The sequence below is a fragment of the Mustelus asterias genome, chromosome 27, assembly GCF_964213995.1.
Source record: "Mustelus asterias chromosome 27, sMusAst1.hap1.1, whole genome shotgun sequence".
NCBI classification, from domain to species: Eukaryota; Metazoa; Chordata; class Chondrichthyes; order Carcharhiniformes; family Triakidae; genus Mustelus; species Mustelus asterias.
In genome coordinates, this window is record NC_135827.1 from 36,463,421 (window position 1) to 36,479,793 (window position 16,373).

General features: G+C 44.7%; 1 protein-coding gene across 3 annotated transcripts in view; it reads right to left on the reverse strand.

Moving 5' to 3' along the window:
• The window catches only part of zbtb16a (zinc finger and BTB domain containing 16a), a 249,362-nt gene that overhangs the window by 230,393 nt on the left and 2,596 nt on the right, over positions 1–16,373 (reverse strand). For all 3 annotated transcript variants that reach the window (XM_078199026.1, XM_078199028.1, XM_078199027.1), the window contains exon 2: positions 2,002–3,308. In XM_078199026.1, the coding sequence (XP_078055152.1) occupies positions 2,002–3,221 (1,220 nt within the window). In that variant the 5' untranslated portion in view covers positions 3,222–3,308. The remainder of the gene's footprint in view (positions 1–2,001; positions 3,309–16,373) is intronic.

A 16,373-nucleotide genomic window follows, 5' to 3' on the forward strand; every position in this document is an offset into this window, starting at 1 on the left:
ACCCGTCCCCACCACTGTCCCCCAGTGTAATACAGTGACAGACCCATCGACCACCCGTATTGTACCCCAGTGTTATACAATGACAGACCCATCCGTACCAACACTATACCCCAGTGTTATAATGACAGACCCATCCCTACCAACACTAAACCCCAGTGTTATAATGACAGACCTGTACCCACCAGCAGTACAGCTCAGTGTTATACAGTGACAGACTGAAATTCTAGTTGCAACATTGGCTGTTCTTTTATAGCATCACATTAGCAGATAAATTTAATCAAGCTAGGAGGAAAAGGCCATAGCTTCGAAAGACAATCCATTTGTCCTAAGAATTGCAGACCCTTTACTGCTGCATCATTGCACATTCTGCTGTTCGCTACACACATCTAACATCTTCAATGTTCACACACTTTCTATTTTCGCCTAAATAATAAAACCAAAACGCTTGTATTATTTCATAATTACGTCACTGGATCTCCCTTGACACCGCTCAAGGCAAGCTGAGGTTAACTCTGCTTTCAAACACAGATGACTAAGAGGTGATGGGTAGTCTCCATCACATTCAGCCATCCCAGGGAACCCCACAAGCAGAAAGCGATTCTGAAGGAAAACGATTATAGATGGGGATGTTTATTCAGACCACATTAGTTCATCCGTCTAGAACCCTCTCAATCACCCGACTCCCTACCATTTTGCATCCAATTATTTCTCAAATAAAATAACTTTTTACCTGGCAACATCTACTGGGAGGACATGCTACATGATCATCAATAGCAGGGAGAAAGATCTCTTGATACAAGTCCTGAAGTTATCTTTTGCTAATCCCATTCCCGTAATCTAAATTTAAGTAATATTGCAGAATTACTGTTCCGGGACCATGAACTAAATGATGTACTGTATGATCACCACTCAAGTGACTCCTTCCAGAGTTGAAAAACCTGAATTTCTTTAACCAAACCCCTGACAACAGGAATTAACTTAGTTTCTCTTCCTGGAATTCCTTCTATCGCTTTAACCATCCCTTTGAGGTTCAGACAGACAAAACCGCACACAGTATTCAGTGTGTAATCCAAGCAGCGTTCAGTCCGATTTCATTGCAACATCCTCCAATTTGCATTGCGCAGGAGTTAGCCAATATCATAGAATCATACAGTGCAGGAGGCCACCATTCGAGTCTACACCGATCACAATCCCACCCAGGCCTTATCCCCATAACCCCATGCATTCACCCTAGCTAGTCCCCCTAAGGGGCAAATTAACATGGCTAATCCACCTAACCCACACATCTCTGGACTCGCCCCATACTCTATTGGCTTTGTTGATAGTTATGTTGAATTGACGGGACTCTGCAGTCCTCAAGTCTATAAAGATTCCTTCCACTGCATTTTTGGCTATTTCTACTCCATCATGGGTACGTATGTGGCTTATTTTTCCATCCTGTACCCATTTGTCTATATTAAATTCCTTTCATTAATCTTGTACAACACCAAGCTTAATGTTAATGAGATCGCAGGAACAGGAATAGGTTGGTCAGTCCCTCTATATTCTTCTGCCTGACACATGCAAGAATCTCCCATTAAAAATCCATCTGTATTTATAATTTTAAAAAACAGTCAATCTGCCTAAACCTCCACTGGTTGGGGGACTAGGGCACAACATTAAGATAATCACAAGAAAGAAACTAAACAGGGAACTTAGATTAAAAATTTTTGCTGGTTGGAACATAGAGTTCTGTGCTACAAAGCATGTGGTGCGGTTCAGAAAGGATTAGACAGTTGCTTGTAAAACAGGGAAATTTAGGGGACCAGATAATGTGTGTAATAATACAGCGACAAAATTGATGGAGCAAATGAGCCTCTCAAAATTCTCCAACTCTATAAAAGTGTGGCTCCAAGGGTTTCTCTCAGCTTTCTTACTTCTAACCCGTTATTAGCTCCCTTTGCCCAACATCCAATAATAGGAATAATGCAATACAGTGACTGGGTGCTGGGTTGACTTTACCTGTGCTGCTCAATGGCTTCATTGTCTGGTAGTTCCATGCCACACACGTTACACCTCTCGCTGGCGGATCTATTCTCAGTCTTCATGCCCGCTGCAAGCTCACCCAATTTGTTGAATAGCTCCCTCTGAATGAAGCCTTGAGGCAGAAGCCCTCCGTAACCAGCAAAGTCCATCGCGACCGAGAGCGTCGGCTGCACGTGGAGAGCAGAGGATAAAGAAGTAGGCACCTCCAACAGGCCGTCAGTTCTGCGGCTGAATTGGATGGGGTACAAGGTGGCATGTTTGTCGCCCTGCACGTTGGAGTTGCTCTCCATCCCCATTTGTAGGCCCAACCCTGTCTCGTGAGGTTGCTCCCCAGAGTTCTCTTCACGGACATAGTGCAGTTCACGGGCACTGGTGATGACGCTACTCCGTGTTGGTGTGCCAGGAGCTTCCTTATACCTGTCTGCATCAGATATCTTTTCACCCCCTGAAGAGCCAGATTCGCCCAGCTTGGGACTTGAGGCCTCCTCCACTTGCATCATTTCATGCTTGACTTCAGTTAGCATGGGATGCCTGTCACCAACAGTGAATGCTTCATCTGCTGAGCTTTGTTGCAAAGACCCTTGTATAATTGACTGTCCAATGCTCATAAGACTATCTACAGCAGCTTTGGTGGGGCTCATTGCTGAAAGTCCAAACGAAGTGGAAACGGAAGGACTTTGTTCTTCCATTGTCCTGCCTGGTACAGCCTGGTTAGTATAACCAGCCTCTTCGCCAGAAAGTTGCTTTGTAACCAGTATGTTATTATTAAACCTGGCCTTCCCTCCATCCTCATCTTCAGTGACGACCATTTCTGCGTCATTATCATCTGTTGCCTGAATCGTTTCTAGAATCTTCAGACACTGTTCCTCCAAGTACTCTATCTCCAGAATCTCAGCTGCGTACAACAGATCATCCAAGTCCTCGACTTTTGCCTGGAGCGTGGCAGTGTAAGCATACTCGAGAATCTGCTGGAAAGTCTTTGGTGAGAGGAAGTCCAGGGTGTAATGCTGACTGTTGCGAAGAAACAGAATTTCAAACATCTTGCTCGTGCAAGCCAAGACTGTCCGGTGAGCGTGGAATTCCTGGCTATCCACAAGTATCACCACATCACACAGAGTCCCCAAAAGTCGCATCTGGTTGGCTTTGTGAAGGAGCGCCGAGGGATGGCTGGGGTTCTGAAGCTTTATTAATCCCATTTTTAATCAAATCCTCCAATCTGCTGTGCACTGGGCCAACTCATTAGGCTGTCTGTGACTGCTGGTTACACAGAGGTGTTCAACTACCTGCAGGAACAAGGAAAGAGTCAAATATATTATAAACTCATTTTTCACATGAGCGAAAAGTTTGCAAGTTCTGCTCTCCCATCAACCCGTTTGTGCTATACCTGGGGCTGTTTATGTCATAAACAAACCCTGATCATTCAAATCAAAAGTGAAAATGCTGGAAAATTTCAGCAGGTCTGGCAGCATCTGTAAGGAGAGAAAAGAGCTGACGTTTCGAGTCTAGGCGACCCTTTGTTAAAGCTTTGTCAAAGGGTCATCTGGACTCGAAACGTCAGCTCTTTTCTCTCCCTACAGATGCTGCCGGACCTGCTGAGATTTTCCAGCGTTCTCTCTTTCGGTTTCAGATTCCAGCATCCGCAGTAATTTGCTTTTATCTGATCATTCAAATCTTCACTGCCTGTAATCTACCTTCAACCAAGTTCCATTCACCCACCACTCCCTGGTGTTCACTGACCCACTTTAGATCCCAGATCAGCAACATTTCCGTTTTAAAATTCCCATCCTTGTTATCAAATCTCTGTGTGGCCTCCTCCTTCCCTGCCTCTGAAATCTGCAGGTAAAAAGTTTATTTATTTACTAGTGTCACAAGTAGGCTGACATGAACACTGCGATTAAGTTGCTGTGAAAATCCCCTAGTCGCCACATTCCGGCGCCTGTTCGGGTACACTGAGGGAGAATTTAGCATGGCCAACGCACCTAACCAGCACGTCTTTCGGACTGTGGGAGGAAACTAGAGCACCCGGAGGAAACCCACGCAGACACGGGGAGAACATGCAAATTCCACACAGACAGTGACCCAAGCCAGGAATCGAACCCGGGTCCCTGGCGCTGAGAGGCAGCAATGCTAACCACTGTGCCGCCCTAGCATGTAATGCAATCTTTCCTAAAAAAGAAAACTGTCGTTTTCTAATTGTTGTCCATGGTGGCTCTTTAACCAAACTCCCAAAACCATGCAACAATTCTCTTATTTCCCTCTGTAGAATTCTTCCTAAAGCCTGCTTATTGTTTATCATGGGCTCTACGGTGGAACATTAAGTGCTTTAGTCATAAATCAATATAGCCACAAATATACTGCTTAATCCATGGTGACAAATGTTTTTTTGTGAAGGTTATTTACTATCCTGTTGGATTCCCTGATGCAGCACTGGGCGAAACCTTCCATCTTCCTAAATTAATTACCAGCCAATATGATCGCTACCCCTGATAAACTTTGATAGCCAAGATTAATTACGTGAAGTTTCAGTGGGACAAAGGATGGCGGTAATTTGATTTCTGAAGAATGGCATCAACAGCATAGTGTGGGGTGGTAAATGCGCGGAGATATGAACAGGATTCAGCTTAATGTGGGAACAATTTCCATCGACAATTGTGACCATCGTCACCCTTCCCGAAAGTGAGCAAGCGGGAGTAAAGGAGCACGCGAGCAGGGAGCCTAGAATAAGGGTCTGGCACATAAAGGGGTTAATGTAGAACGGAATACAGTAACCAGACAACACATGACCGACACCTAGCGGAAAGTGTAGAGTTGGACAGAGACATGCGTAGAAACAAGCATGGTGGTACAAAGGTCCGGGGGGGCTGTGTTGGGGAAAAAAGAGAGAGATAAGGATTGAGAGAGAGAAATGGGTGAGAGCAAACGGAGATAGGGCAAGAGGGAAATTAAGAGACCGAGTGACGGGAGTGTTTGTGGGGCAGGTGTGTGCTGTTAATGCACTGTGAAATAATCTGGGGGATATTCCACCCACACAAAAATTGCCGCAAGGAAATTTAAGGGTGATTCCATAAACATACAATATTTTGAAAGGTTTTGATTGGGTAGAGAGTGAAAAACTGTTTCCCCCAACCGGGTAATGGGAGGTTGTCAGTAACCAGAAAAGACGAATTTAAATCCACTGGCAAAAACAGGAGAAAGATGAGGAGAATCTTTAAAAAAAAAAAGTCCGTTTTGATGATGTGGAACGTAACGCCTGAAAGGAAATCTTTCAGAAGTTTATTAATTAGTGTTACAAGTAGGCTTACATTAACACTGCAATGTGAAAACCCCCTAGTCACCACACTCCGGCGTCTGTTCGGGTACACGGAGGGAAAATTTAGCATGGCCAATTCACCTAACCTGCACGTTTGTGGGAGGAAACTGGAGCACCCGGAGGAAACCCACACGGACACGGGGAGAACGTGCATTGACAGTTGCCCAAGGCGGGAATTGAACCCGGGTCCCTGGCGCTGCGAGGCAGCAGTGCTAACCGCTGTGCCACTGATATATTTAGAAAGGAAAGATAAATACCAAGGGTTATGAGAAGAGTCTGAACATGGGATTAATTGGATAGCTCTTGCAGACAGCCAGTACTGGCACGAGGGGACAAATGGCCTCCTGTGATCCAGTTAGTTGTATTTTTGTCTTTCATAAATTGTAACATAAAACTTGAAGCTAAATAGTTAAGTATCAACTGCTGCTTTCCATTGGCACCTTTAACTTCACTAATTTGACATGGCTCAATTCCAATTGGCTTGAAATTGGTTGCTAACATTTAAAAAAGCCAAGTGTTGTTGGGTAGAACAACACGCCAAGATCTGCAAGCAGTCCAACTCATGATTATACTCTCAGCACATGGAATATGTCTTTAGATCAGCCTGCAATCCCAGAACCTTACTTCTATTAGAATTCAGGCTGCTTCGTGCTCATTTTATGTTGCCGGCTTGGCGACTTGAACTCGTGAATCTGACCCATTCAGATGATGGATGGAACCCAGCATGCCAGCAACACAAAAACACACCAACAGGCCGGCACTCAAATTTTTTTGAATTGTTTAGTCCACAGCTAAAACTATTCATCATATGATGGAGTGATGGTGTTGCGTCATTAGCAATACATCAAATTACAATACATTAACATGCCAAAACAGGCCATTTGGTCCAACTGGTCCATGCTACTCCACGAGCCTCCCCTCACTTGTCATCTAATCCTATCAGCATTTCTTTCTCTCCCACATACTTAACAGCTTCCCCTTAATTGCAGTGGGCAGCACAGTGGTTAACACTGCTACCTCTCAGTGCATGGACCCATGTTCGATTCCCAGCTTGAGTCACTGTCTGTGCGGAGTTTGCATGTTCTCCCCGTGTCTGCGTGGGTTTCCTCTTGTTTCCTCCCACAGTCCGAAAGATGTGCTGGTTAGGTAGATTGGCCATGCTAAATTCTCCCTCAGGTGTACCTGAATAGGTGCCGGAGTGTGGATACAAGACGACTTTCACAGTAACTTCATTGCAGTGTTAATGTAAGCCTACTTGTGACACTAATAAATAAACTTTATTATGCTGTTTGTCTCAAATATACCTTAGAGTAATGACTCCCATATTTCCACCACTCTTGAGTAAGATGTTCCTGTTGAATTCCTCATTGAATTTATTAGTGACTGTCTAATATTTTGAGTGCTGAGTTTTGAACTCTCTCAAAGTGGAAGCATCTTCTCTACATCTGCCTTGCTGCAACTTTACAATTTAAAAAAGACTTCAAATACGTCAACCCACATCCTTCCCTCATCTTGAAAAAAGGGCCCCAGCCTGTTCACCCTATCCTGATGTTATAACCACTCCATTCTGGTGTCAATAAGAAGCACAATAACCAGCCTGCTCAAATACCCTCAACCTACCCACAGGCACAAAGAAACGTGACACCAAGGTGAATCTTTATGTTCATCACTGGGGGTCCCAACAGCGCAGGAGGAGGCCACTCAGCCCATTGAGTCTGCACGGACTCTCAGAGCATCTCACCCAGGCCCATCCCCTACTGCCCTATTCCCATAACCCCTGCATTTACCCTGCTAATCCCCTTAACCTATATTTCTTTGGACACTAAGGGGCAATTTAGCATGGTCAATCTACCTAACCTGCACATCTTTGGACTGTGGGAGAAAACCAGAGCACTCGGAGGAAACCCACGCCGACACGGGGGAGAATGTGCAAACTCCACACACGGACAGTCACCCAAGACAAAAATTGAACCCATGTCCCTGGCACTGTGAGGCAGCAGTGCTAACCACTGTGCCACTATGGAGGTGAAACGTGCCTCAGAGTTGATACCACAAAAGCATGCTCCAAACTTACAAACTCTACCATCCAGAAGGGCAAGAGGCATGGGAAAACCACCAAGTAACAAAGCACATATTGCCATTTCTTCATCATTACTGGGTCAAAATCCTAAAGCTCTCTCCCCAAAATGCCCTGTGGGTGCACCTTCAGCATGTGGACTGCAGCAGCTCAAGAACAAGGCTCACCGCTGCCTTCCCAAAGAGGTGAGTAAAGACTGATCTTGCCATCAATGCTCACAACCCACGAATGAATAAATATGTTTTTTTTTTAAAAAGCACAGGACATCCCGTGTCTTCACCGTGACACACAAACATTTCCAAAACATGACGGAATTAAAATTAAAACTCAAGGCAGCAATATTTCAAACTCCATGAGCTGGAGGCTCAAGTGGCTTCTGTGCCTTTGCAACACCAGCTGCTCGTGGAGTGAATTTTATATTCAGTCGGAGCATTCCTGCTTCAGAGTCAGACCCCAGTCCAAACAGTCCTAGTAAATGGTGACGAAGCTCGCAATCTGAATTCTAGGCCGACATCAAACTCGGATTCTGTAGGTTAGCCCTCACCCACTGCCCCAACCTCTTCCCCATTGTACGGTTGGTGGGAGCCCATCGCGCTGCTATAAATATAACGACCATGGAAGGAGAGTGCGTTTTGTACTAAATCAGCCCAAGCCCTTGTACGGCTCCAAAGGAAGATTAAGATGAAAAAATAGCCACTGATGGTGGGGTGAGAAATGAGACTACTGAACTGAAAACACACACAACATTGAAAATGTATCACGTTACGTGTACCCGGACTGAACAGAACTAAATCCAGCACACACAATTCCCTCACATCCAGTCACTATTGCTAACATGGCCTTGATTAGCCCTTTAGTCACAGAAGAAAACAAGCTTTCCAAGCATCAAGTTTCAGAGAATAATACAGGATCGAAACACAGAAAACAGTAGTAGACCACTCGGCCCAACAAGCCTGCTCCGCCATTCAATGTGATCATGGCTAATCTTCAATCTCAACACCATACTCCCACTCTCTCTCCCAATATCCCTTTAGTGTCTAAGAGTATAGAGAAGGCTGGAAATATAGGAGACCAATTACTCTATCATGTCTACTTGTTGAAAGAACTGGCTAATTAATCGCTCCCCCTGCTCTTTCCCATGGTCCTATGACATTTTTCATTTTCAAGTATATTTCCAATTAACCTTCCAAAACAGTGCATTCTAGATCACAACTTGCTGATTTAAATAATGTCTCATCTTTCCTTGGCCTGTTTTGCTAATTTTGCAAAACCCATGTCTTTGCATCAGTATTCACAAAGGAGAGGGACATGTTGACTGGTGTTGTCTCAGAGAGATGTGTTGATCCGTTAGAAAAAATCTCAATTACAAGGGAGGAAGTGTTCGGTTTTTTAGGAAACATTAAGACAGACAAACCCCAGGGCGGGATGGCATCTATCCTAAACTCCTCAGGGAGGCAAGAGATGAAATTGCTGGGCCTCTAACAGAAATCTTTGTCTCTTCACTGGACACAGGTGAGGCCCCAGAGGATTGGAGGATAGCAAATGTGGTCCCGTTATTTAAGAAGGGTAGCAAGGATAACCTGGGTAATTATAGGCCGGTGAGCTCGACGTCCGTGGTAGGGAAATTGTTGGAGAAGATTCTTAGAGATAGGATATATGCGCATTCAGAACTGAATAATCTCATTAGCGATAGGCAGCATGGTTTTGTACGAGGGCGGTCATGCCTCACAAATTTGGTTGAGTTTTTTGAGGAGGTGACAAAAACAATTGACGAGGGAAGGGCCGTGGATGTCATCTATATGGATTTTAGTAAAGCGTTTGACAAGGTCCTTCATGGCAGGCTGGTGCAAAAGGTTAAATCTCACGGGATAAAAGGTGAGCTAGCTAGATGGGTGGAGAACTGGCTTAGCCATAGAAGACAGAGGGTGGCAGTGGAGGGGTCTTTTTCCGGTTGGAGGTCTGTGACTAGTGGTGTTGCGCAGGGCTCTGTACTGGGACCTCTGCTGTTTGTGATATATTATATATATATAAATGATTTGGAGGAAGATGTAGCTGGTGTGATCAGTAAGTTTGCGGACGACACAAAGATTGCTGGAGTTGCGGATAGTGATGAACATTGTCAGAGAATACAGCAGGATATAGAGAGGCTGGAACATTGGGCGGAGAAATGGCAGATGGAATTTAATCCAGATAAATGCGAAGTGATGCATTTCGGTAGATCGAATGTAAGGGGGAGCTATACAATAAATGGCAGAACCTTCAGGAGTATAGACACACACATGGACCTGGGTGTACAAGTCCACAGGTCCTTAAAGGTGGCAGCACAGGTGGACAGGGTGGTCAAGAAGGCATATGGCATGCTTGCCTTTATTGCACAGGGCATAGAATATAAAAGTTGGCATATGATGTTGCAGCTGTATAGAACGTTGGTTAGGCCACATTTGGAATACTGCGTCCAGTTCTGGTCGCCACACTACCAGAAGGACGTGGAGGCTTTGGAGAGAGTACAGAAAAGGTTTACCAGGATGTTGCCTGGTATGGAGGGTCTTAGCTATGAGGAGAGATTGGGTAAACTGGGCTTGTTCTCCCTGGAAAGACAGAGAATGAGGGGAGACCTAATAGAGGTGTACAAAATTATGAAGGGCATAGATTGAGTGAGCAGTGGGAAGCTTTTTCCCAGGTCGGAGGTGACGAACACAAGGGGTCACAGGTTCAAGGTGAGGGGGGCAAGGTTCAACACAGATGTCAGGGGGACGTATTTTACGCAGAGGGTGGTGGGGGCCTGGAATGCACTGCCAAGCAAGGTGATTGAGGAGGACATGTTGGGATCGTTTAAGACTTATCTAGATAGCCACATGAACAGACTGGGAATAGAGGGATACAAATGAATGGTCTAGTTGGGCACGAGCGGCGTGGGCTTGGAGGGTCGAAGGGCCTGTTCCTGTGCTGTATTGTTCTTTGTTCTAGTTTCTGACTCTCAGAAATCATAGAAACCCTACAGTGCAGGAAGAGGCCATTCAGCCCATTGAGTCTACATCGACAACAATCCCACCCCAGGCCCTATCTCCACAATCCCACACGTTTACCCCACTAATCCCTTTAATTTACACATCTTTGGACACCAAGGAGCAATTTAGCATGGCCAATCAACCTAACCTGCACATCTTTGGACTGAGGGGGGAAACCGGAGCACCCGGAGGAAACCCATGCAGACATAAAGAGAACTTGATTAAGGGATCAGGAGTTATGGGGAAAAGGCAGGAGAATGGGGATGAGAAAAATATCAGCCATGACTGAATGGCGCAGCAGACTCGATGGGCCGAGTGACCTAATTCTGCACCCATGTCTTATGATCTAATGTGCAAACTCCACAAAGACAGTGACCCAAGCCGGAAATCGAACCCGGGTCCCTGGCACCTTGAGGCAGCAGTGCTAACCACTATGCCACCATGCCAGTAGAAACAGTTTCTCCTTAATTACTCTATAAAAACCCCTCATAATTCTAAATATTAAATAACCTCTTAACCATCTCTGCTCTAAAGAGAACTGAAGCCTACCAGACTTTTAGCTTATACCAGTTAATGGCGCAAAGGAAACCCTCATCAATCCTGCTAACTGAATAGAATCCATCCAACCTCACATTACATGCGACTGTAACTCTGATTTAGCCAAAACATTTTACAGGGCCCAAAGTTTGCTTCCAAACAATCCAAGTTGGGAGTCAGAAGGCAGTAGGTTTGAGCTTTATTCCAAACTTTGAGCACCTAATCTGTCAGGTGCTGTCAGATTAAAGTGAAACCCAACTGCTCAGAACTGCTAGGAGTAGAAAGTTCTCTGTGTCTTGGTCAACATCACAAAGCATTGATCATTCACATCAATAGTTGAAGAAAATTCGCATAATTTTCCAATCCCTACCCATTTATTTATTTGACACAAGTGGGCTTACATTAACACTGCAATGAAATTGCTGTGAAAATCCCCTAGTCACCACAGTCCGGCGCCTGTTCGGGTACATGGAGGAAGAATTTAGCACGGCCAATCCACCTAACCTGCACGTCTTTTGGACTGTGGGAGGAAACCGGAGCACCCGGAGGAAACCCACGCAGACACGGGGAGAATGTGCAAACTCCACGCAGACAGTGACCCAAGCCGGGAATTGAACCTGGGTCCCTGGCGCTGTGAGGCAGCAGTGCCAACTACTGTGCCACCATGCTGCCCCCAGGTAAGATATGCCATGGTCCTGGTCAACACTTTTACCTCTGCCAGCCCCAAATGTTCCAAAAGGTGCTCCTCCAATTTACACCTCTTGTGTATTCCTGATTCCAGAAATGGGGACCATGAACTCTGGAATTCCCTCCTTAAACCTCTCTGCTTCCAAGGCACGACTTAAACCCTGCCTGTGGCCAAGCTTTTAGTCACCTGTGGCAATACCTCCTTGGGTGCAGAGTGTCAAATCTTGTTTGACAGCCCCCACCGTGAAATGCTTTTTGATATTTTGCTACATTAAAGGTGCTGTATAAATGTAACTTGTTGTTGGGAGTTTCATACATTGGTGTACATAAAATGGGTGGTCATATTTATCCAACATAGCACTAACAACCTAATTGTTTGTGAAGTGACTCAGACTGTAACACGGTGCGGTATAAACACAAGTATTGGTTAAACCGCTGCACCAAATAAGAGTTGCATGTTGCTGCAAAATGGTTTCATATCCACCATTTCTTTATTCATGTGTTGAGAGACAATGAATCAATATTTACACAAGCATTCCCAATAACACTTGGCAGCACGTACTGAAATAGAAGAGAAAGAATTTCTAATTTCGAGACAAATGAGAACAGCCTTTCATTAGTGCACAAGCTGTAATTTACTTACAAAGGAACACAATGTAGAGAAACATCTCACATAGACATCTATTAGAAGAGGTCATTGACATGTGATATATGCAATCCACTGGTCACTGAATCACGGAAAGATTTGCTGTGTCTCACTAGCCAAGATATTACCCTCTCCAGGTTTGAATTTCTTCAAAACTATTTGTTCCAAGGCAGTAAGATGCCTCGGAAAGACAGTTCAGAACACCATTTGAGGATTATGCCCTACCATTGTGCTATATGGATAATCATCCCTTATTCTAAATGATAGCAGTTCATCATGTTTCAAAGAAGCCACTGCCTACAAATTTGTATCACTTTCAAAATAATAGCAATGTTGCAAATAACAATGATACTGCCGCAAAGAACGGTCTTCACTCTGATCAGCCCCTCGGTCGGCGCAGGCTTGGAGGGCCGAAGGGTCTGCTCCTGTGCTGTAATTTTCTTTGTACTTCCTGTTACTATTGTCCAGCATAAATAAAGAACAGTCCAGCATAGGAACAGGCCCTTCAGCCCACCAAGTCTGTGTTGACACGGATGCCTCTCTAACATTTTCTTGCCTCGATGTGGCCCATATTCCTCTATTCCCTGCCTATTCATGTATCTATCCAGATGCCTCTTGGGCAGCACGGTGGCACAGTGGTTAGCACTGCTGCCTCAGCGCCAGGGACCCGGGTTCGATTCCTGGCTTAGGTCACTGCCTGTGTGGAGTTTGCACTCTCTCCTCGTGCCTGCTCCAGTTTCCTCCCCCAGTCCAAAGATGTGCTGGTTAGGTGCATTGACCACGCTAAATTCTACTTTTGTGTACCTGAACAGGCGGTGTGTGGCGACCAGGGGATTTTCACAGTAACTTCATTGCAGTGTTGATGTAAGCCTACTTGTGGCTAATAAAGTTTTTAGTTTAATGTTGTTATAGAACCTGCTTCCACCACCTCCTCCAGCAGCGCGTTCCAGGCATTCACCATCCACTGTGAAAAACTTGCCCCCCTCACTTTCCAGCTATGCCCCTAATTAACCCTTCGACCCTGGGAAAAAGACTCTGACCATCCACTCTATCTGAGCCTGTTATAATCTTGTAAACCTCTATCAGGTCCCCCCTCATCCTCCGACACTCCAATGAAAACAATCCAAGTTTGTCCAACATTACTTCAACTCCATATCCTCCAAACCAGGCAATATCCTAGTAAATCTCTTCTGCACTCTTTCCAATGCATCAACATCCGTCTGGTAGTGTGGCGACCAGAATTGTACACAATACTCCAAATGCAGCCTAACCAAAGTCTCATACAGCTGCAACATGATTTTCCAATTCCTATACTTAACCGATGAAGGCCAGCATATCATATGCCTTCTTGATTACCTTATCCACCCGAGTTGCCACCTTCAGCGAACTGTGGATCTACACGCCTGGAAGCCTCTGTATGGTAATATTTCTAAGGGCTCGACCATTTCCTGTAGACTTTCCTTCTGTAGCGGACCTTCCAAATTGCATCACTTGACATTTGTCCAGGTTAAATTCCATCTGCCATCTTTTGGCCCAGGTCTCCAGCCAATTTATATCCTGCTGTATTCTCCGACAATCCTCCTCACGATCCACTACTCCCCCAATAAAGAAGTCAACTGTGCACAAGAAATGCAAGTGCAATGATAACTAACAAAGTACATTATAATGGATCTCACCACGTTGGTCCTTTCAGAGCAGTGTCACAACTGATGCCAAAATAATCCCTCAACTTTCTTTTGTGGAAAAGCTAGTTTTGTCTTTGCTGGTTACAGGACCAATTGAGAAATTACAATGCTAAGTTTTTAGTACAACATACCAAAGTAGAAGGGTTTCGGTTGAGAAAGAGATCTCAACATGAACTTAATTCCACACATAACGAGGAGGATTCGGCCATCACACCTCAAGCTTGTTCAGCCATTTGGTAAGATTGTGACTGATCCGGTTACAGCCTTAACTCCACTTTCCTGCCGACCCCCACGACTCTTCTGACTCCCTTTTTAGTCAAGTATCACCTGCCTTGGAAATGTTCAATGACCCTATATTGCAAGTGACTTCACTTCAAAAAATATTTTGACTGTAGAGTACTTTGGAACATCAAAGTCAACAAAAACACTGTATAAACGCAAGTATTTAGCACTAAAAAGTATTTTCGGTAAACCTAATGATTTTTTTAATGCATTACAATTGCTGGGGTAGATAATTACAATTGTTTTTAATGAATAAGCCTTAAGCATTTAATTTGTTATTTTACTCATTTTCATTCAAGTTTTCTGATTTACTATTTGCAATGTACGTTGAAGCAACATTCTAGTTTTCCATTTTTGTTGGCATTGAATGTTTTATTGCAGTATTTTATGAAAGGATATGTCTTAACTCCCCCCTCTGTCCCCCCCAATAGCAGAGGGTAAAGGTCAAGGTGTTGTGGGCAGGGGGGGTGTGGGGGGGGGGGGGGGGGGAATGGAAAGAGATAAACTTCCTCCAATCAATTATTCTTCATGGATCATTCCATTTACATTTGGAATCTATCTTGCCATTCTTTTGTCTCCTTTGGACAGGTGCTGGACATGCTCCAATATGTCACTTTATATGCTCACCTAAAAAGAAAGCACCTACAGCTATTCAGCTAGAGGTGCATCGCAGAGTCAAATCATCTGGAGGCAGCATTTTTCTAACATCAAACATTCAGCAGGGTGTCTTACCCATGGGAGCTCACGATTTTCTGACAATTAGGTTTTGAAGAGGGGAGCAATTGCAGGTTACATCGATAGACAGTACTCATTAAGATCACCCTGACCATTGCCTTGGGAGTGAGCATTGTGGGGAATAGAGGAATGACTGAGGCAGTAAAAAGAAACATTGAGGGGAGAAGTCACAGGTCAGAAAACTGCAAGAAACAAAGATTAAAAGAACTGATATTACACTGAAAAGCCAAGGAGAAATACGATGACTGTTTTAAATTTGAAAATAAATTCTGTATTCATGTGAGAAATACATTTCTTTCCATATTTTCAATAATGTGCTTAAAATAATTGACACAGAACAGACCAGAAAGAGCAGATGGGAGAATGGCAGGAATTCATTGTCATGGAGTATTTGAGGTGAGTACAGATGCATTTAAGAGTAAATATGGAGAATGAGGGAGAAAGGAATAGAAAGTAACGCTGAGGATGAGAGAAGGAAGTGGCGCGGTGGCACAGTGGTTAGCACTGCTGCCTCACAGTGCCAGGGACCTGGGTTCGATTCCCGGCTTAGGTCACTGTCTGTGTGGAGTTTGCACATTCTCCTTGTGTCTGCGTGGGTTTCCTCCGGGTGCTCCGGTTTCCTCCCACAGTCCAAAGATTTGCGGGTTAGGAGGAATGGCCAGGCTGATTTGCCCCTTAGTGTCAGGGGGACTAGCTAGGGTAAATGCATGGGGTTACAGGGATAGAACCTGGGTGGCATTGTGGTTGGTGCAGTCTTGATAGGCCAAATGGCTTCCTTCTGCACTGTAGGATTCTATGATTCTAAGGGATAGAAGGAGGCTCAGAGCAAAGCATTGACAATGATCTGCTGGGCTGAATGGCCTGTTTCTGTGAATTCTTTGCAAGTGTAACAAAACAGGAAATATCTGATCATTCCTCTAATCTTGAGGAGACGTTGAAAGAATGCTCAGGTTTGAGTAAAAAGGTACATGGCCACAAAACGTAGTGGTGGCACTACTCAGTGTATTATCTTGAGGGGTCTTGCGGTGCAGTGGGTAATGTCTCTACCTCGGGGCCAGAGGCTCCCAGTTCAAGTCCCCCTCCAGGATTTGATGGCCACGCAAGCTGCATTTCCAACGCAGCCAGACAGACTGATCATCAGCCTGACATTCCTTCCATAATATCTGATGGTTAAGAGCCAGAGCTTCCTGGTTAGCTGTGCTGCAGAAGGCAATGGCAAATCTCTGGGGTACTTTGCTGAGTCTAATGACAGAACATTCCAATGAGGTCCATGGTTACCAACCACAGCACCTGAAGAAGAGCTTTTCGCCCTTTATATTTTGGTGCTAACAGTTCTGTGAAAAGGAAGCAGACTGATTCTATCGTTATGTTGCAATGTTGT